The 21,181-nt window shown below is 38.2% G+C and overlaps 1 protein-coding gene across 2 annotated transcripts in view; it reads left to right on the top strand.

Annotated features, from left to right (window-relative positions):
- The window catches only part of abat (4-aminobutyrate aminotransferase), a 62,086-nt gene that overhangs the window by 21,174 nt on the left and 19,731 nt on the right, over window positions 1-21,181 (top strand). For both annotated transcript variants that reach the window (XR_006398355.1, XM_044330297.1), the window contains exons 5-12: window positions 2,238-2,355; window positions 6,864-6,913; window positions 7,768-7,848; window positions 8,069-8,161; window positions 8,735-8,797; window positions 8,906-8,969; window positions 10,395-10,543; window positions 17,348-17,485. Coding sequence is in view for 1 of the 2 variants with exons in the window: in XM_044330297.1 (XP_044186232.1) it covers window positions 2,238-2,355; window positions 6,864-6,913; window positions 7,768-7,848; window positions 8,069-8,161; window positions 8,735-8,797; window positions 8,906-8,969; window positions 10,395-10,543; window positions 17,348-17,485 (756 nt within the window). In the remaining variant the exon portion in view is untranslated. The remainder of the gene's footprint in view (window positions 1-2,237; window positions 2,356-6,863; window positions 6,914-7,767; window positions 7,849-8,068; window positions 8,162-8,734; window positions 8,798-8,905; window positions 8,970-10,394; window positions 10,544-17,347; window positions 17,486-21,181) is intronic.

Raw genomic sequence — 21,181 nt, 5'->3', positions numbered from 1 at the left:
ATGAAGATGATTAATCATCAGTTAATCATTTACATCTGTACTACTAATCTCTTATCAGATGCTGTAGGCAGCAATTGCACCTAGCAGTTGTTGATCAAAAAAAAAAACTTAAGAACTGTAACTACTCTTAAAGACTGAGGACCAGATTTACTAATAAAAATTTAAGTCATGGACACACGTGACGACTGTTGAGCTGATCATAAATTCATTTCAGCATGGCAACTGGGAAAGTTGGAGCAGGTCTGTTCCATTCTGGGGCAGTCGGTGTTGACAGCTGGAAGATCACATTGTTCCGTGTGTGTAAAGAGACTAATCTTACATCCTGAGATCCAGTTGCTGCCAGCTGTTGTTATAAAGATTTTTTTGATATTTGCGACTGACATCTGCGACCAATGACATTACTAGTGTCAAAGCAAGGGAGACAACAGAGAGAAAAGCTGATTGAGCTGTAAATAGACTGAGTGTCTACAAATCAAAGATCTGCACTTTCTTTCTTTTTTTTCTTTCTTTCTTAGCCATTTCAGCACAAACTGCACTGCATTCAACAATGGATGTATTAGTAAAAGTCGTAAGGTTTGTGCTCCTTCCTGACTGACTATCAAAGCCTACGCACATCGGTGCCAGTTAGTGGAGACAATCTTTATGTGTAGTCTGTCTAGTCTTGTACATTTAAGCTAGTCTTTAGGTGTGTCCCTTGCTTAAATTGCCCAGATGTGCGCAGTATGTATTCAGTGCCTGATTTACTAAGACAGCTGCTCATTATGCCTGATCCTTGTACTGCCCTCCAAGATGCACACAGCAAGTGAAAGAGACCTCATTGGCACAGTTTAGGTATGAGGTTTCTATGAGATCACCAATCTCTGAAAAAGTAAGTGATCTGTAGTGATATCATAGTGATTTCGACAACATACTACTCATTAATTATCAAGATTGAAGATTCATTTATTATCTTTTTACAACACAAGATTGTATAACGAAATGTAGTTTTGTAGTATAGTACCATTGTGGGGTAGCTAGGCAAATGGTGGAAGAATGACGAAGAGGCGACATTGCCATTTGATAGCTCAACAGAGCCCACATTTATTCCAGCTAACCCAAGGTTGAGGTGTCCCCAGCAAAACAACAAAACAAGGCAGCTAACCCTCTGAGTCTGTGAACTTGTATTTCTCATTAACTCGCTCTTCATAAACATGTCCTGCATCTCTTCTTTCTAGCCTCAGTTGAACTGGTGCCTAATGTAGCAACTTAAACACACAACCCCTTTTTCCCTCCCTGGAACTAGTTCTCAGCCAATTACCCACTACGGTGGACACCTCCCTCAATAAAAACACTGCAAAACAACACACATAAACAGTAACTTATACCCAGCGATACAGTATTTTATTTTGAAGTAAACTGAAGATTTGAGTGTAGACAGATTAAGCCTTATTCGGCATTCAGCTAAGATTATGAAGCCAGCCGAAGTCTAAATTCTTCATTCAAACTGAAATATTGATTGGAGGCAGGTAGTGACGTTTGAAACTGGATCTCTACCTGCTTTCTTAGAGCAGTACTGCAAACTGGGAGTTAAGCCGGCCTAAAGACTCTTTGAGAGCAGCCTGCCTGAAATGGCTTGATTCCTCTTCACCAGAGTTCAATACCGCTGCACCCATGAAGACGCGCCCACAATCCACAGCTTTATCTGGGTGGGCTCTTTAACTGTCAAACACGCTGGTGACTTAACCACCAAAACAACACTGGACCGGATATCTCTGCAGCAACAAAACTTGTCAACAGTAAGGCATAACATGGCTTTGTGATTAAGGGTGGATGTCGAATAATATTATTATATAAATTAAAAAGATAATTTTTTTAGAGAAGTTGAATTAGCTTTCCTTTAGCATTCCCCGTTGGAATACGTTAGCCTCGAGTCACACACTTCGAGCCACTCTTGCTGAACAATTTTCTTTATTCTTATTATCATCTATAGGCCTTATTATTCTTTTTATTTATTATTTTATGCTTTAACATGTATCATCAAGACATTTGGGCATTCATAAATGTCGTCATTTATCCTTAAAGTGGTTGGCTAAGCAAACAATGTCTCTGGGTAACCAATTCACCAAAATTTTGGCCTTGAGATTATTTGTGTGTCACATGGCAGGTGCATTAATTATTTGTGTGTTTGCTGCCACGTTAGTACAGCGGATTGAATTCCACTCAATGTTGGTTGTAATGCAGAACATATCTCTCCCCAGAATGTTGGTGCAATCAACTTCTTCTGTAACTATGAAGAGAGCAGGGGGAACTACCTGGTGGATGTGGATGGCAACCGCATGCTGGACATCTACACTCAGATCTCCTCCATTCCAATTGGTTAGTAGCAATGATCCAAACACAGATACCTGTATTGTAAGAGTTGCCAATATGGATTAAATCCATGGTCTCATGCTATGCTATATATTATAATATCACTCAACCTTACTGGATTGATCAGTTCTTTATTTTACCTATCCCTTACAGGGACTGTTCATACATTTTCTTTATATATTTACTTGGCACATTATTATTCAATTTGATTATCAAATCTATCACAGGTTTAATTCTTTAACAGTTATAAATAGGAATGTCCAAACTGATCCTAAGGATTGGTATTCCCGATTTGGGGATATTTTAAAATAATGGAACAACAGATGTCACTGGTGGCAGGTCATATCAGCTGTCACTAATTAACTTAGCTGTCGCTAAGTAACTAGGTCACAGGCCAAAATTAAACTTTTCTTTTGCTGTTGTCTGGTTTGTTTGCTCTCTGTGGCCAGTGTCTGTAATCAGCCAAAGATAGTTTGTGACAGAAGAAACCCCAGTCTGTAACATGACTGTCCCATCACAAGTGGATTGATTGTTTATGTAGTCCCAATAACTCCAATGATGTAATATCAATAATTTAAACTGATCAGCAAAATATTTTGAACCAGTACATACAGTATTAGGATTAAGTCGCTTGAGAGAATAAGCCGGCATACTAAATTTAGGCTATACCCGTTATTTTCAATTGCTAGATACATATGTAATCACATTTTTATAACTAATATAATTATTCTTACTATGTATATTTAGCATCTTTAGCACAAAAATATATATTATCTCATTTTCAGGTTGTAGCTTGAGTTTGCACTGGGCAGCTGTGTCTTGGATAAAGTATTGGTCTGGACACAATATCTGCAGATTTTCATCATCATTCTCAATCATCAGTTGGATGAGACTTCTTAAAGAATGGCTGTGACAGGGTAACAAGCGTGTCAAGCATTTCACAGTCTTATCAGGTCTTCAACCAGATCATGGCAGAAGGTCTGACTGTTGGTTGTGTAGATTGGTTTTGCAACCGACTGCTTACTTATTCAGCAATGCCTTGGAGAAAGATAAACTATAGCTGGGTTCTTGAATGTTTTGGTTTTGGAATTAACTAGTGCCGTCAAAATTAACATGTTAATTTTTGTGATTAATTTAAAATATTAAACATGTTTAAAAAATGAATGCAATTAATGCAGATGCGTTTTGTTTACTTCCTGTGGCGGCTGACAATGTGACATGTGATGAAGTTTGCTGCCTGGTACCACCAAACCGAAAGATGGACAATGACAAGGATGGAGTTTTAGGCAGAAAGTTTCACTTTAATAAGTTGCCTGATGGATCCTTAGAGAAACAAAAGTAATCTGTACAGTTTGTGTGTCACAGTTTTGTTATTTATGTAATCTAACAATGTCCTAGCCTCCAGGTGACATTATCTGTGACAGTAGCCGCATTGCAACAGCAGTAAGGAAAAACTCCCCTTTAATGGGAAGAAACCTCAAGCAGAACCCGGCTCTGGGTAGGCGGCCATCTGCGAGAGAGAGAAGAGGGGTGGGGGGTGGGGGGGTGGGCACAGAGAAGCAGAACAGCAACAACAACAACAATAGATACATGACTAGCAGCAACAGCAACAGCCGGAGAAGGACAGAAGTAGGACGGCAACACATCAGCATGGTCCATGGAGTTTCCTGCGGATGAGAAAGCACAAAGAACTGGGGGAAGAAGTCAAGTTAGTAATAAGCCTTAATGGTAAAAGAATACATACAGATGGAGAAGAGGAGAGAGGAGCTCAGTGCATCAATGGAAGTCCCCCAGTAGTAAGGGCTGGTCCAAGGCGAGTCTGGTTGGCCCTAACTATAAGCTTTATCAAAAAGGAAAGTTTTAAGCCTACTCTTAAATGTAGAGAATGTGTCTGCCCCCCGGACCGAATCTGGGGAGGAGCCTGATAGCTGAAAGCTCTGCCTCCCATTCTACTTTTGGCGACTGTAGGAACCACCAGTAAGCCTGCTTTTGGGAGCGCAGTGCCCTAGTGGGGAAATAGGTTACTATGAGCTCTTTAAGATATAATGGCGCCTGACCGTTAAGGGCTTTGTATGTGAGGAGAAGGATTTTAAATTCTATTCTTGATTTTACTGGAAGCCAATGCAGCAAAGCTAAGATGGGGGAAATATGATCACTTTGTCTAGTTTTAGTCAGCACATGTGCAGCTGCATTCTGGACCAGCTGGAGAGTCTTTAGAGACTTGTTAGGGCGCCTGATAATAATGAGTTGCAATAATCCAGCCTAGAAGTAACAAATGCATAGACTATTTTTCCTGTATCTTGTTGAGACAGGATGTGCCTGATTTTTGCAATATTATGTTAGTTAAAAAAGGCAGTCCTTGAAATTTGTTTTATGTGGGAGTTAAAGGACATATCAAAACAAAAAAAGAAGAACTCCCAGATTCCTTGTGGTGGAGCTGGAGGCCAGGGTAATGCCATCTAGATTAGCTAAATCATGAGATAATGTGTTTCTAGGGTGTTTAAGTCCAAGCATAATAACTTCAGTTTTGTCTGAGTTCAGTAGCAGAAAATTGCAAGTCATCCAGGTCTTTATAGTATTATTCTTGATTTGAATAAATATAAGTAATCATAAACTTGTGCCATCCATGTGCCCCTGACATATATGTTTAAGAATATCTCATGACTTGCCATGACATATTGTGATTATTCCACTGCTAAGGGGCATTGTTTGGCCCCATTCTGTGTAGAATAACTTATGAACGTGGGTACTTCTCATTGACAATATAACATCTTTTTTTAGTTAAGCAAATACAGTACAATGACACATAATTGCACAGACATAATACAAAGGTGAATTGGTGTGAGGACATAAGTTGAAGGAGTGAGCAAAAGAAAAAGAAGAAGAGAGAAAAAAGAGCAAGAGGGATGGGAGATGGGTAAGCAATGGAGATAAAGAGATGTAAAGTTGGGGTATGTGTGTTTGTGTTTTTCTGTATGTGGAGCGACAGTCTGAGTGTGTGTGCTCCAGCGTTGTAGTCAAGTCACTAAATCTCGAGTCCGAGTGGAGTCTCAAGTCCCCGGTGTTTGAGTCTGAGTTGCCAAAGAAGAGTCAGAGTCGAATCTGAGTCGAGTCCTCTTTACCTGAGTCCGAGTCTGAGTCATCAAGGTTGAGTCTGAGTTGAGTTCCAAGATGGCCTCCGGTGCTCCACTCTGGCATGCTTAAAGAGCTGACATACAAATAAAAAAGGTCTACATTAAACAAAAATGACAGCTGTTACCATTTCATATAAATATTCATTTTGATTTGATTTATTGATTGGGACAGTGTGAAGTTTTTAAATATTAAAGATGCACTGCACTGGCGTTAGCTCAAAGCTAATTTGCATCCACAGTCCCCCACAATCAAAACATACAACAGCAGAACAACAAACAGTACAAAGCAAAAAACACACAGAACACACCATACAAAATGTAAAGCTACGCACAACAGCACATCACATACACCCACAATGTAAATTAGAAATTAATAATGTTAACTTGTCAAATTAAAAGCAAGACTACCTGCGCTAATGAGAAGACCATAAATGGAGTTTGGACTCAGTGGTCACACAGCTGATTGGTCTTTAGTAGATTTTTTAATTTGGCCTTGAATGTAATGATTGAACTACAGTTCTTTATGCACTGATTGCAATTTTCTTGGCTGATTCTGACTTCTGTTTTTTTTAATTAAATAATATATTTTTTAAATTTTGGACTTAAAGGTATTACAAAATGTGAGCTTTGTGTCTTCTTCACTCACAAGAACTTCCACACCAACGACATGTGTGTTTATAGCTGTACTGTCTGTGCCCTGTGTGCGTGACGTGCATTTTGTGTGTGTGTGTCTGTGTGTGTGTGTGTGGCTGTACTGTCTGCGCTGTGTGTGTGTGATGTGCATGTTGTATGTGTGTGTGTGTGGCTGTACTGTCTATGCGCTGTGTGTGCGACGTGCATGTTGTGTGTGTGTGTGGCTGTGGCTGTCACGCTGTGTCTGTGACTTTCATGTTGTGTCTGCGTGTGTGGCTGTGGCTGTCTGTGTACTGAGTGTGCAATATGCATGTTTTGTGTGTGTGTGGGTACACTGTGCCGCAGCTGCCACTGTGTGCGTGATGTGAACCACAGTGCAACTATGTGTGGAATATTTGACTGGATGTATGAAACAGATCTGCCAGTCACCGATGGCCAATCAGCTGAAAACCAGCCATTTTAGATCAGTGACATTCAATCGGTGTATCTCTAATTAATATAGGCAATATCTTATGCCAAATTAATTGCCAGTGAGTTTACGGTGAGTTTTCATGAAGTCTTTAATCTTTGTCTCCTGGTTGTCGGGTGCAGTTTCAGGAATGCCTCAAAAGATGAGCGCATGCTTCAAGTTTCTAGGTCAAAGATTGTTTCTTTCATTACTTTGTTTTCTCTGGTGACGGTTTCCATTTGTTCGGTTAAATTTTTTATATTTCCATATTTCCCCACTCCTATTCTGTCCTCCCTCAGGCTACAACCACCCTGCTCTCCTCAAACTAATGGCCAATCCCAATAATCTGGTAGGTCCTCTTCAAGACAAGAGTATGTAACAGTATTGTATCTTATTGAATGATATATTATACACTAGTCCAGTCTTCACAAACTTCAGTTAGATGTGTATGATGTTTTGCAATTGTGATGTGAATGGACTGTCTTATTGTGATTCTACCTGTGTAACCTGTTCTTGGGTCTTTTTTGCAAAAGAGATCTTGATTTCAATGAGATTTCCTGAATAGACAAAGCTCAACTACAATAGTGGACTCAGTTTGGGCTGTGGGTGTATGAAGATAAACATGGTTCTGACATAACATCATGTTTCTTAATTAAAATGCTACTGTTAACACTTCTTCTACTACTGTTGTAGTAGTGAAGCAGTGTTTATTCCTTGAAAGAATAAGCAAAGAGAGGATTTGACCCAAAATATTAACAAATAACCAACTGTGGTGTAAATGGAATAATCCACTCTAACACGTGGTTAATTCAAAAATAATGCATGACATGGAGGCTTAGAACTTGGAAATAGATTATTAGGATCTTCCTTAGAACATGCATTGTCTTTGATAACTGCACAGCCCTCATTGATTATCCCATACACAGTATAGTGGTGCAATAGAATAGAGTAGAATACAGGTATTTCAGGAGTCACTCATCTAGTACAGTGTTAACACAAATAAAAACATTGTTACAATATAAAAAACATTTGGCCTTGTACATTTTTAGGAGCCTTATTTGTACTTTATTTGGAAATTCTAACTGATGTAATGCATACACAGCAAAGTTTCAGTTGTGCTTCGTTTACCAAAACAGTAAATTGTGTGTGTATTCATTCATTTTTTGTGTTTTCTGGCTTTTTCTGTCTCTTTCTGTCTTTTAGAGTACATTTGTGAACCGACCTGCCCTGGGAATCTTGCCACCTGAGAACTTTCCAGACAAACTCACTGAAAGTCTTCTTTCAGTTAGTTACTCATACGCATTATCACGCACACAAACACATTCACATAAAATTTACCAGTCAGAATTCAAAATACTGCTGTGAAAATGGTGTTATTATTGTTGCTTTTATTTGCACTGAAATTGCATATCATTTTATATGCATCTTATGTAGATGAACAGTAGCACTACAACCTGTCTTTCCTCTTGGTCCCCCTTCCTACCTGTATCATTCCTCCTGTCAGGTGGCTCCCAGTGGACTGACTCGTGTTCAGACGATGGCCTGTGGCTCTTGCTCCAACGAGAATGCTTACAAAGCCATGTTTATCTGGTATAGGGTGAGTGAGTACACATACAGACTATGGTAACTGTTACCTGGTTAACATAGTCTAAACGAATGTGGTAGAAGAGGATAGTTAAAAAACACAGTTAACAGCATAAAGAAGTCAGCAATCTATTAAATGGCACTTCCTGAAGGACAGTGACTTGTGAGAGATTTTAAAAAGGAGTGGTCAACTTCAGTGTAGCAAAGTACAAGATGTCCTGACTTTAAGTCCCTAGGTGAAGCTCTAAAAATGATGGATCCCACCGTTGCCATAATGCAACTTGATAGTACTGATAAAAAATGTAATCTTCAAGCTCAAAATGAGATAACCCCACACAAAATAAATAAATAAGGGAACACTCAACTGAAACTTTTAGTTTCTTGTCTTTCATTTTGATGCCACCACACCAGAAGCTTGTGTGTATTTTCCTTCATGCAGGCCTAATCCCTGTAACATGTCTTTTTGTTTTGTAAATATGTTGTTGTCTGTTCTCAAAATAAATATTTGATGAAATAAGAATGAAATATGATCTCAATAACCAAACGTAAATTTAGCTTTATCTCTGTGTGTTTGGTTTTGCTGTAGAACAAAGAGCGAGGCCACACAACAGCATCTGAAGAAGACCTCAGCTCCTGCATGATAAACCAGGTGGGTGAAAAAAAATCCTCACTCCTTACCATAACATTTTGGTATTTCCAGCTATTGGCATCTTTTTCTATGTTTCTTTGTTTCTCTTTCTCTGTCTTTCCATCTTAGGGCCCAGGTTGCCCAGACCTCAGTATTTTATCTTTCATGGGAGCATTCCATGGAAGAACTTTGGGTAAGTTAAATACTTCAATAACTCAACTCAACCGCTGTTCTCCAGCAGTGCTACCTTACTGCTGCCTCTCCCATGCCTGATTGCAACTATCAAGTGAGCAAAGCAGCTCTCTCCATAAAAGTCCTGTCATGATTGAATAGACCCAGTATGGAGCATTTTCATGATATGAGACTTCTGTTTGAAAGCCCAAAAGCTATCACTTGAACAGATAGATGAAGCAAGATACCTTGTGTGAAAGGGGATTATGGCATTGTAAGAACTTTGCAGCAACTTCTACATTTCAGTAGTTTCTAGGAAACTTCTCTCACTGCAACAGTTGCCTCATGTCTCTCTGCAGGTCTCTGTCTAGTATCATCTTGTGTTGCTGCTGACACTGTAACATCACCTGTAGACTATAATATTCTTTCCTCTAATATCTCTTTAGAAAGATGTTTTTTAAGCATCCAACTTCATATCATATCATTCCCTCTTTGTTACTGTCACAGCGCAGAGCTGCTCTGATGACACATTGTTGGCAGCTGGATTCATGTTTTCTAATTGTTTTGGGTCTCCTACTACTGACTGACGGTACTAAATTTTTTAATGTTTTTGTCTGCTGATTTCTTAAAGCAGGACTTGAATATGCAGTGTTTTTACTCTTAACTTTTACTCTTAACTTTTTTGGGAATTAAACTCGCCCACAAATGGAGTGGAACATTGAACCCTATATGGCAATTTTAAGGACAGGATTATGCTTATTGTGATCCCATCTCATGAATGCACACCTCCTCATGAACAGGTGACATTCATCAGGCTGAAACAAGTGATTTACGACAAGTTCAGGCAGTTAAGAGAGTTTGTTGAATCCGACTTGGAACACTCATATGGGTAAACCTCATAGAAGAAAGTAAGAGAGTTTTAGGATAAAAAAAATATTAAAATATTTTTGCATGAGGCCCATTCTTGGCTATATTGTCCTGACCCTGTGCACAAATTATTCTTCTAATTTTGATGACCAAAGACATTCCCTTGAAAAGCATGTGACAGTTTTCTAATGGTTGGGAAGAGGTCCAGACTGACTGTTCCCCAAAGAAAACAGTTCTTTCCCTAATGACCCAGGCTCAGTGTCACAAAGATGATAACAGATGGTCTTTGGTAATGCCAAAGATTAGGTGAATAGACAGAATGAAACAGATGATCATGAGTGGATTCATTGGATAGAACAACAGGTTGAAGAGTTGTAGCTTTACAGTCAATTTACAGTCAAAAAGCTACTGCTGGGGGATAAACATACATACAACATACACATACATACATTTATACTCATACATACATAGATATCTGAAACACTGCACAGTGAGCAACCATTACAATTCAAAGATTTCAAAGAATTATTATGGTGACACTGTAGATTCATATCTAACACAGTCGCTTTGCTTTGTTAAGGTTGCTTGGCAACGACACACTCCAAAGCAATCCATAAGCTCGATGTGCCCTCATTTGATTGGCCGATCGCCCCGTTCCCCAGGCTGCAGTACCCACTAGAAGAGTTTACCAGAGAGAATGCACAGGAAGAGGCTCGCTGTTTGGAGGAGGTAGGCTGTGTGTGTGGAGAGGAGACGTGTATGTATACACTCATGAAGTACAGCTCACATTATACATACAACTCATTATTTTTCATATAACTCATGTTTTTACCCCCCTCTTGCAATTACCCCCCCAAAAAAACAGAAGTAAAAAAAGAAACAACAAAAGTAAAATCTGGAAAAAATAGTACACCATGAGTAACATTAGTACATAGAGTATTTCATCCATTCCTAGTAATCTAGCTATTGTTATTTAAACCATAGCCAAGAGATGTGCAGTATTTTCAGATAATTACACAGCTGTGATAAATACTTAAAGAAAAAAAGATTCAAACTAATTGCAGCCTCTAGAAACCTCGACATCTGACCAGTTCCTTTCTTCAGGGTCTAGGTATCATCAGATAATCTGTAATTCGTTTGTACTTCAAAATGAAAAAATGGTAAATCCATTATTTGTTTCAAAACAAAAAATGGAAAACCGTTTTTGGTGTCAGAATCAAATAACAAAAAAAAAAACAATCAAAAACGACCCGTTTTTGGTTTTTGCCAATTTGCTTTATCGTTATTCCTTTTTAGATTGAACAATGAATAGGTCTGCGGACATTCAGCCAATTCGTTGTTGAGTTTGAAACCAAAAACGGAAGTCACGTAGTTTTTTCTTTTTTCATTATAAACCAAAAACAAAATCACGTGATCTATTTCCTTTTTTTTCCCCAAACGATAAACAAGAAAACCAATTTCAAAAGACTGTGCAATTTTGGTTTTTGCTAATTCCTTTTTTCATTTCTAAGTAGGGCAGTGGACAGACAGGAAGCAGAAGTGAAGTGTAAAAACATCAAAATAAAAGCCAAGAGGATAGAATGGCCATTCTATAAAAATATATCACCCAACATTATGCAAGCACAGGATCTATTAAAATAAATAAATAGGCCTACATCTGCTACATAAATAAATTATTTTGTTCTTTTCATTTAGACATGAAATATCTTTTACCCAGAAAGTGTGTGATATATTATTGAGTTTGAATTAATAGCCTAATTAATTATCTATGTAGAAATAGCCTATGTTGTCCTTTTCAAACAGTGTTATCTGAAGTGGCAAGCAGAGGTCCCCACATGTTACCAAATTGTTGGACATTTCCAGTGTTTCCCCTAGGTACACTGGGGGGGGACACACAGCCTGTACTGTACAATTACTGCCAGATTGACAATTTACTGCTAAACCTTTCCTCTGCTCCACTCGCGTTCACGTCATGCTTCTGCCGCTTGCCCTCTGCGCTTGCGCAACTAAACAAGCACATTTACACACAGACGTGCTGCCTCATTCCTCAAGGAGCTATGCTACTCTTGTACCTTTCACATAGATGTCCTTTGAAGAACGAAGAGAGTGAGGAAGACTAAAAAAATCCACAATAACATAGGGCGTTATTGTGCTCGGACAGTGTGAGTGAAAATCATTAGTAGCCCGTTGATATTAATGGACGTCTGAAATTTTAGCAGCGGCACTCATAATCTTGCAATGGCAGTGCACCGCTGCTGAATGAATATAGGGGAAACACTGATTTCACATACAGATGTCACTCATTTCAATGTTGCGTCAACAGTGATGTATGGAGATAGATTTGTTTCATATTGATTTGTGTGAACAGATCGACAATCTGTGTATAAATGTGTAGTCTGTAAATATAAACACCTTCCACAAATACAAAAAAAGATTTGTAAACTCACAAAAGTATTTTGCAAATATAAAACGGATCTGCAAATACACAAACAAATTCCACAAATAAAATAAATATCTGTGTATTAAATTGATTTGCAAATAAATTTTTTATTTGGTTTATAAGGTCTTGGATAGAATGACTGTCAGTGTTGATAGTTGTTTTGGTTAAGAAATGTCATTGTAGTTTTATTGTTCATTGTTAATATGTAGATTCCACTAAACTAACATTAGCTACTGAACCGGCATCTGTTGCCATGGCAACAGTAAACATTGACGTTGCGGGCTGGGGGAGTGAAAGTAGGGTGCAGGATACATTTTAACTATGAACGTAGACTGTGTGTGTTTAACAGCTGACCTATTGGATGTGTAGAAGAACACAGAACATTAATTAACATTAGATCCTGACTGATGCTGTTGGTGTGTCAGAGATTTAAATAATCACTGAAGTTATGCTACCGTACCTCCTGCATAAATGCGCACAGCATCTCTAAATAGGATTTAGGATTTAGAATAGAATTATATGCGTGGAGATCACTGCATATTACTATATTTGTTAAATAAATATATATATATATATATATATATATATATATATATTACATACACATACACATATATGTTCAGACGCGGCGCTAGAGCAAATACATAGGACGGGCATTTGATTTTCCTGAGGGGGCACACAATGCATTGTATATTTCTTTATCCTGTTGTCCAACAAGCTGAACACCGATCCTCCCGCTGGTCAAAATGAACGAATGTGTCTTTGCAAACGGTAATGATGTACGTGTTTATTTGCATATAGAGCGGGGACCTGAGATCCGATCACAAGTGGTCACTCAAGACACATGTGGAGACGCATGTTAATATGTAAACAGGGCCATAGACTGTGTGGGTTAGATCAGAAGTAGGTACACTTACATTTTGCATTTGTATTCATTCTGTTTTATGAATAGCTGTGTTTATTTTATTTTATTTTTTTTATTGTTAAACCTCATAATTTTCTACTGATTACACTAGCAGTGCAAGGTTGTGGAGAGATGTCTGGATGTCAGTCACCAGCATCTTCTTCTGTACAGGTTGGATGGTATGACTTCTGGTCTATTCAACCAGCCCACAACATCAATGTTTACTGTTGCCATGACAATGGATGCCGGTTCAGTAGCTAATGTTAGTTTAGCGGAATCTACATATTAACAATGAACAATAAAACTACAATATAACATTTCTAAACCAAAACAACTATCAACACCAACAACCATTCTGTCAATGACCTTAACCAGGATGCTGTCACTTGTCATATCTTACTACAGCTAACATAGCCTCACTGAAACGATGTAATCAAACTAAACATGGTGCGGTTCAGCACAGACATTACAACTACATTAGTAAGAGTACACTACTAATAAGATGTGAAGTGCTTTGTGACTTTTACCCACCTGAAAGAATAAATGAAAAATATAAAGGATGAGGTGGCTGATAACTGCCAACTGAAGAAGCAGCCAATCCACCGCTTTAGAGAACTGAACTTTGCCCACAAGTATCCTCATGCCTTTCATACTCAAACAGAAATGTATACGAAAGTGTGAGCTAGATAATATACATAGAACAAATAAACACACACTAATACTCACTGTATGACACTAACATGAAACAATGAATGCACGTTACTTATCGCTGATTATTAAAAAAAACAATTATTATTATTAATTATTTATGTTGTTGTCGCTCTTCTCACCTTCATATATTTCATACACTTAATTTCTTTGTCCATAGCACAACCCATTTTTCCTTTGTACAGTCAATATTTAATTTCAACTTTTATATCCCATTTCAAAACTATTAGTATGCCATTCTGTAAACAGATTTAAAAATTTCAATTTAATTTTAATTCTATTTTATTTCATTATTATTATTATTATTGTTATTATTACTTATTTATTTATTTATTTTAATTAATTTTTTTGTCTTTGTTCAGTGAATGATGTTTAGTTAGTCAGTTATTATTGTGATTCTTGCAGGCTTTCTATCATTGCTATGGTGGTTGCTATCAATGGTTTATTCTAATCTATAGCCATTGTTGCTCCAGTACCGATCAGCTCACAAAAACCCGAAAACTGCGTCCTTACACTGTATTCTATCAAGAAAAGTATACCACTGTGATGGTTGATTTTCCATTTTGGGTTGTGCAGGGAATTATATATAAATTTGGAAAATGGTTCATAAATGGTGCATAAATCGGCAAGAACCCATATCCATGAGAACATAATTTCAGTTGGAGGTGCGGGGGGTGCTGACTATTAAACACCCCCTCCTCAAAATATGTTTGAGTTTATTTAATACCTGCAGAGATGCGACCGCAGCAAAAACAATAAGTGCATGTCCCCATTGAGAGACACTGTGTGCATTTACGCATGAGACACCACAGCCTAACTTCATTAATTATCTGGATCTAATGTTAATTAATGTTCTGTGTTCTTCTACACATCCGAAAGTTCATACACACAGTCCAGGTGTTTGGAGTAAAGCAGCCATCCTCCTGATAAATCCAGAGCTCCATCAGAGCTGTCTAAATAAAACACTTCAGAAGCTAAAAGTTTAAATCCATGTTTCATAATATAAGGTCTAAACTGTGTTGACGGATGGTTGGTTTAAATATCATAATATAAATGTCCTTTATGAAATTAAGACTGTTTAATGTGTTAGTATACTGCACAGGTCCAACAGAAAATATAACGGTGCTGCTAATTCTCAAACAGCTTCTCGGGGTTTCTCTGTTCCCCAGCTGCTTCTGCTTGCTAAGCATGAGAGACAGACAGATGCTGCATCTCAACTGCTCACGTGTGCCACCTGGTGGTGTGCACTGCAGCTACACCTGGATAACTTAATTCACCCCCATCACTGTCAACGGGGCATTGAAATGAGTGACATCTGTATGTGAAATGGTTAACAACAATTTGGTAATGCGTGGGGACCGCTGCTTGTCACTTCAGGTAACGCTGTTTGGGAAGGATGACACAGGGTATTTCCACATGTGTAATTAATTAGGCTATTAATTCACACTACGCAACTAAGTGATACATATCATGTCTAAATGAAAACAACAAAATAATGTCTTTATATGTAGGCATATTTGTTTATTTTATTAGAGCCTGTGCTTGCATAATTTTCTGTTTTTTTGTTTGGAAACAAAAAATGAATAGATCATGTGATTTCATTTTTTGTTTTTGGTTTATAATGAAAAAAGGAATAAGCCATGTGACTTCCATTTTTGGTTTCAAACACAACGACTGAATGTCCGCAGACCTGTTCATTCTTCAATCCAAAAAGGAATAACAATAAAACGAACTGGCAAAAACGGTTTTCCGTTTTTTTTCCGGTTTTGAATCAAATAACAGATTTACCGTTTTTTGGTTTTTGAATTAGAAATGGATTTCGGATCATCTGATGATACCCAGACCATCCGCAGACCTGTTCATTCTTCAATCCAAAAAGGAATAAAGATAAAAAAACCAAAACCAAAACCGGGCAGTGTTTGATGGGTTTTTTGTTATTTGATTCTAATACAGTAAATCTGTTATTTGTTTCAAAACCAAGAACAGTTTTCTGCTCTAGGTTTTTAAACAAATTTTTAATAAATTTTTGTTTTTTTTAAATTACAAATGAATTACAGATTATCTGATGATACCCAGACCCCTCGGCCTGTGAAGATACAACCATACAAATTCTAAAACTAGTAATATGTAGGAGTGATGTCAGGGTAGCCCATTTTATTTTTCAAACTGACATTTGAAGGCTTCATCCTACTTTGTCTACATCTGAACATGTTGACTTAACAAGTCAACAAAGTGTGTTAGTTGTGTGGATTTTATCTGGACATTTGTTAAATAAAGACAGGAACAGGATCAGCAATTTTGTGTCACAATATTTTGAGTTGTTTCATTTATATCTCAAATAATTAACTTTTGTATATTCGTTTTATGATTCAAATACTCCAGTTACCAAAGTTGTGCTGGGAAAATAGCCCATTTCTTTGAGGGTAAACATACATTTGTGTTTTATAATCTTTTAATAATTCATATATTATTTGACAAGAGCACGGCCAAAAACAAGGCACTCTTGTGTTTTGTGTTATTTTTCAGCAACCACATGATTCATTGTGGATTGTTCCATACACAAAGCTGCCAACTTGAACACAGCACCAGGGTTTTTTGTCTTTTTACTCCAGTTTTAATGGCCTCTGCAGTATTGTTGCAGTTCCGTAGACAGTAGAATTGGTCTTCATATAGGTCACATAACACTGCCAACAAGACTCTAAGACAGTATTCAAATCCAGTTCTCACAGGCATCTCCATCTTTCAGAGTGTGTATGCAGGCATTTATTTTAATTATCAATTAATCTACCTGTTTCAAATGTATCAATAAAGGAGTATCAATAAATGTATTCCAAGTATTACGTTTATCAGGCCAACAGTTACAAATCCTAAAGTACACAGTTTACAATAATATGCAGAGATTTTACTTTAGAAGGTACTTGTCATGATAAATGGTAAATGGACTGTACTTGTATAGCGCCTTTCTAGTCTTCCGACCACTCAAAGCGCTTTTTACACTACGGATCACATTCACCCATTCACACACATTCATACGCTGAATGGGTACAGGGGCTACCATGCAAGGTCCCAACCTGCCCATCAGAGGAAGCTAACCATTCACACACATTCATACACTGATGGCACAGCCATCAGGAGCAATTTGGGGTTAAGTGTCTTGCCCAAGGACACATCGGCATGTGGACTGGAGGAGCCGGGAATCGAACCGCCAATCTTCCGATTAGTAGACGACCCGCTCTACCTCCTGAGCCACAGCCACCCCAAATGTAATTTTAATGTTCCACATTTATTTTCAACATTTCAACAGAACATTTCAATTTGATCACACAGGAGGGATTGCCAGTATGCATTATGCACATCACATTTTCATGTATTAAGATATTTGAGTGTTGGTAAATGGTATATCTTGTATAATAAACAAATGAGATTAATAAAATTCTGTGTGTGTGTGTGTGTGTGTGTGTGTGTGTATGTGTATTTCAAGGTGGAGGATCTGATAGTGAAGTGGAGGCAGAAGGGAAAGCCTGTGGCAGGAATTGTGATTGAACCCATCCAGGCTGAAGGCGGAGATAACCACGCCTCCCCAGACTTCTTTAGAAGCCTTCGCAACATTGCACGCAAGGTAACAGTTATCACTATGGCAGCAGATCCTTCAAAAGGCCTGAGCATGTTACACTCATCTTGAGTTGCATCAACTTGGAAGGTATACCCATTTATCTAGCCCTAGTCACTACTGTGGTAATATGACATGTATCAAGCATCCCCATTTTTTAAATTCTTAAAATTTTTAAAACGACATGTTCAGGTGATACACTCACCTTAAAATTCAGAACGTTGCCCACCAGAACACACCTCACTATTTTTACTCTGTGGGGCCATTTCTAAACAAGTTACGTTTTCAGGGTCTTCAGGGACTTCAGGGACAAAGGAACACCAGTCACCCAGTGCAGCGGCGTAACTCACTGACATATTTTTAATTTTTTTTGGACAACAACAGAGGTCTACAGCACAGAGGAATAAGATATATCAGGCTTTGGATGCACACAATACTTGTTAATAGTTGTTCATTGTTGGTTTGGCCAGCCAAATCCTTTAATTGTTTTTTGTTAGCTACTTAAAAATTATTTTAAAAAACATTTTTTCAAAACAAATATTCATTATTTCTGTAAATTTAATTGTAATAATGATAAAGAATTTAAAATGGTTATAATTTGGTGAGGGATGAATAATGACTTAAGTCTCAAAACAACATTTTGGACTTGTTGGCCTTGACTTACTTGTGACTTGCAAAACGTGGGCCTCATGCAACTTGTAACGAACAGATTCGTTCTTAAGAGGCACGTATGAGTGATTTAAGAACATTTGTGGCATTCATCAATTTTCTCTTTAAGCATTAACAGAATTTAAAAGTGGTCCAGACCTGTTTTATGAGTCCTGAAAAAATCTCTCTGCCTTTCTTCACAAGAGGAAAATACTTGTTTGAGTTCATCTGAATGAATTTGGAGTTTAAATATGATATCAAATCAACTCAGATAAAATATATAACTAAAACAAACATATTATCATCATCAATGATGTCAATATACTGAAAGGTTTTTTAGATTTTTATGATTTTTATATTCTGGCGCAGCAAACTTCTCTCACTGTGACAGCTGCTTCGTGTCTCTCTGCAGCTCTCTGTCTAATTTCATCTTGTGTTGCTGCTGATTACATCTCAAATTTGGACCTAAAAAAAGTGGAACATTTTGCAAAATAACCTTCAATAATCTTGAGAAAGGACTCTAAGAAGAAGTAATAGCATTGATCAGCAAGAACAAAGAGAAAATATAATCTTTGGATATATTTTTCAAATCAAAACAACTAGCTAGCTGTCAACTGCTAACTGCTACCTGCTGTTGCCAATATTCCAAAGGAGATACAGCACTAAATAAGCTAATAGAAGAGTTAATTTATGAAAACAAGAAGGAAACTTATAGGATCCTTGCCAGTAATGTAACCCACGCATGCTGGAGCCTCTCTATGCACCTTGGACTCTAGAAGACACCAACCTATCCAATCACCTCTCTGTCAGCTCTGCTAAATTTGTGCACTTCTGTGAACTTTTTATGAATAATATTAGACATTTTTGGACAATGATAACATATGACTACGAATCACTCATCCGGACATGGAAATGGTCAGCTCACCCTCCTGCCGACTCTGCTACCTGGCCAGTAGAGGTTTTCAAATGTAAACATCAGAGTAAACATTGAAGAAAAGGTGGAGAGGATAAACACTAGCAGCGATCCCAACCACATGGACAAGCAAGACCACTTCTACATCCATCTCAACATCGAAGGAAACAACAGGGTAAACATGGAGGGATTAAACACCAGCTGCGGTCCTGGCCACATTGGTCTTCTGGGGATCCAAACCACCCGGATGGCGGCCTTTTCGTCCAGCTGTGGTCAAGAGGAGGTTTTAAGTGCACTGGGCCAGTGCTGAGGGGCTTAAGAGGAGCTGTTTATCGTACCACAGAGCATGCCTGTCAAAACCCGTTTTTCATCAGGAAAAAGACCTGACGTCTCATTTATAACTGTTGCGTACGCACAAAACGGGGCCTGAAAGAGGCGTACACCACCTCCCACACAAAAGTTGTGATCTATAAACTATAAACTTGTCTGGACAATGTACACACCTGTACGTAAACTCTGACCCATGCATACGAACATTTTGGAGACAGGGGAAATCGACGACACAGATGGTGAGGTGGTGAATTGAAGATTGTAGGCTGTAATAATCCTCTCACACATTTGATTTCACTTAATATCAAAGATTAATTATAGGTCCACATTATCATGAACATTCAAACCAGCAGTGTTATCTGTGTTGGGCCTTGGCTACAAGTTTGGCTATCAGCAATAATTAATGATAGTTATTAATTATTAAAATCAATAAAATTATTAATAAGAATTAATAATAACAGGGCACCACCCTGAAGTCAGGGAAAAAGATAGCCAATTCAATCTCAAAGTGTACTACTCAGTTTTGAACTTTGTTTAACAATTAACTTAATAACTATAAACAAAATTACCATATCAATAACTAGTTAAGGTTGAAGGATTTTGGAGTTCTTTGCTGAGCAGAGGTTGGCAAAACTCATTCTTGTGCAACATTAAAACAGACAACAGGTATATCCAAAAGCATTTATTTAACAAGAAGGTAAAAGAGCAAAACACTCAATATTGATCTAGCTAGGTGTACTTACATACAAGTGTGTGTGTGTATGTGTGTGGAAGACAATGGCAAGATGGCTGAAGTCACCTGGTGACTGAGCACATGGCATGCAGACAATATGGCCGTGTGGTGACCATGTGGTGTCTTGAACCACATATGCTGCTTGAACCAAAGTTTGCAAAACTGGGTTTTAAGCCTCTTAACTGTGTGGTTCTCTATTCAAGGCCAATTGGTGTAGGCTAAAGATGCCGGGTTAGGAAGAGGTTAGTTGCATGCAAGGTCTAGTTACTGGATGTAACATGTGTTAAGCATGCTAACATTAACCTAGCAGTGTGGCTATGCTATTACCTGACTATGAACAACAAGGACATCGCAACAATAGTTCAATGAATAACCTTAATCAAATCCACACATGTACAGTACATTTATTAAGTTAAACATTCTTGCTTAGCCGTGCTATGCTTCACTATATGTTGCTAGACTATGCCCAGTTGTTACCAGTCCATGAAGAAAGAGATGCTCTGTGGTGTTCTGCTTCTAAGCTGGTGAATCCATGGAAGAGACAGGCTGAGAGGGGTTTGGCTCCAAAGCTGAAAGATGTAGGCGTTGCTGGGGAGACAGCACTCCAGTCGTGCAATTTAGAGGGCCCAGGTCACTCCTTTGTGTAGAGTTAGCGGTAAGCTAACTCTGTTTCGTAGCTCCTGTACTTGTTAAATCAGCCAGCAGACTTGTGTGGTAGCTGCTGGAACTAGATAACTTCAGTTGCTGAGTCTTAGGCAGGCTCTTCTGCGTCTACGTCTTCTGCCGTAAATAAAAAGAGTTCTGTGTGTGTCTGCTATGTGCAGGCCACACAAGAGAGCAGAGAGCTGCTCCAGCAGCAACCGTGAGGAGAAAAAGCAGAGAGCTGCTGCTCCTGCAGCAGTTGTGAGGGGAAAGAGAGGGAGAAGAGGGTGTTAAGGTTTTGTTAACCTGGATCCATGAGTGGAGTTACACACTTTAGGTGCAAACAACCCAGGACTCAGGTTTCTTGGAGTCTTGAAACATGTGGTCCACTAGTGAGTCCCAACATGTCTCAATGAATAACTTTTTGCTACTGGACTAT

Source organism: Thunnus albacares, chromosome 17 (genome assembly GCF_914725855.1).
Source record: "Thunnus albacares chromosome 17, fThuAlb1.1, whole genome shotgun sequence".
Classification (NCBI taxonomy): domain Eukaryota; kingdom Metazoa; phylum Chordata; class Actinopteri; order Scombriformes; family Scombridae; genus Thunnus; species Thunnus albacares.
Note: the sequence above shows the minus strand (reverse complement) of the source record. Positions and strands in the feature narration are given on the sequence as shown.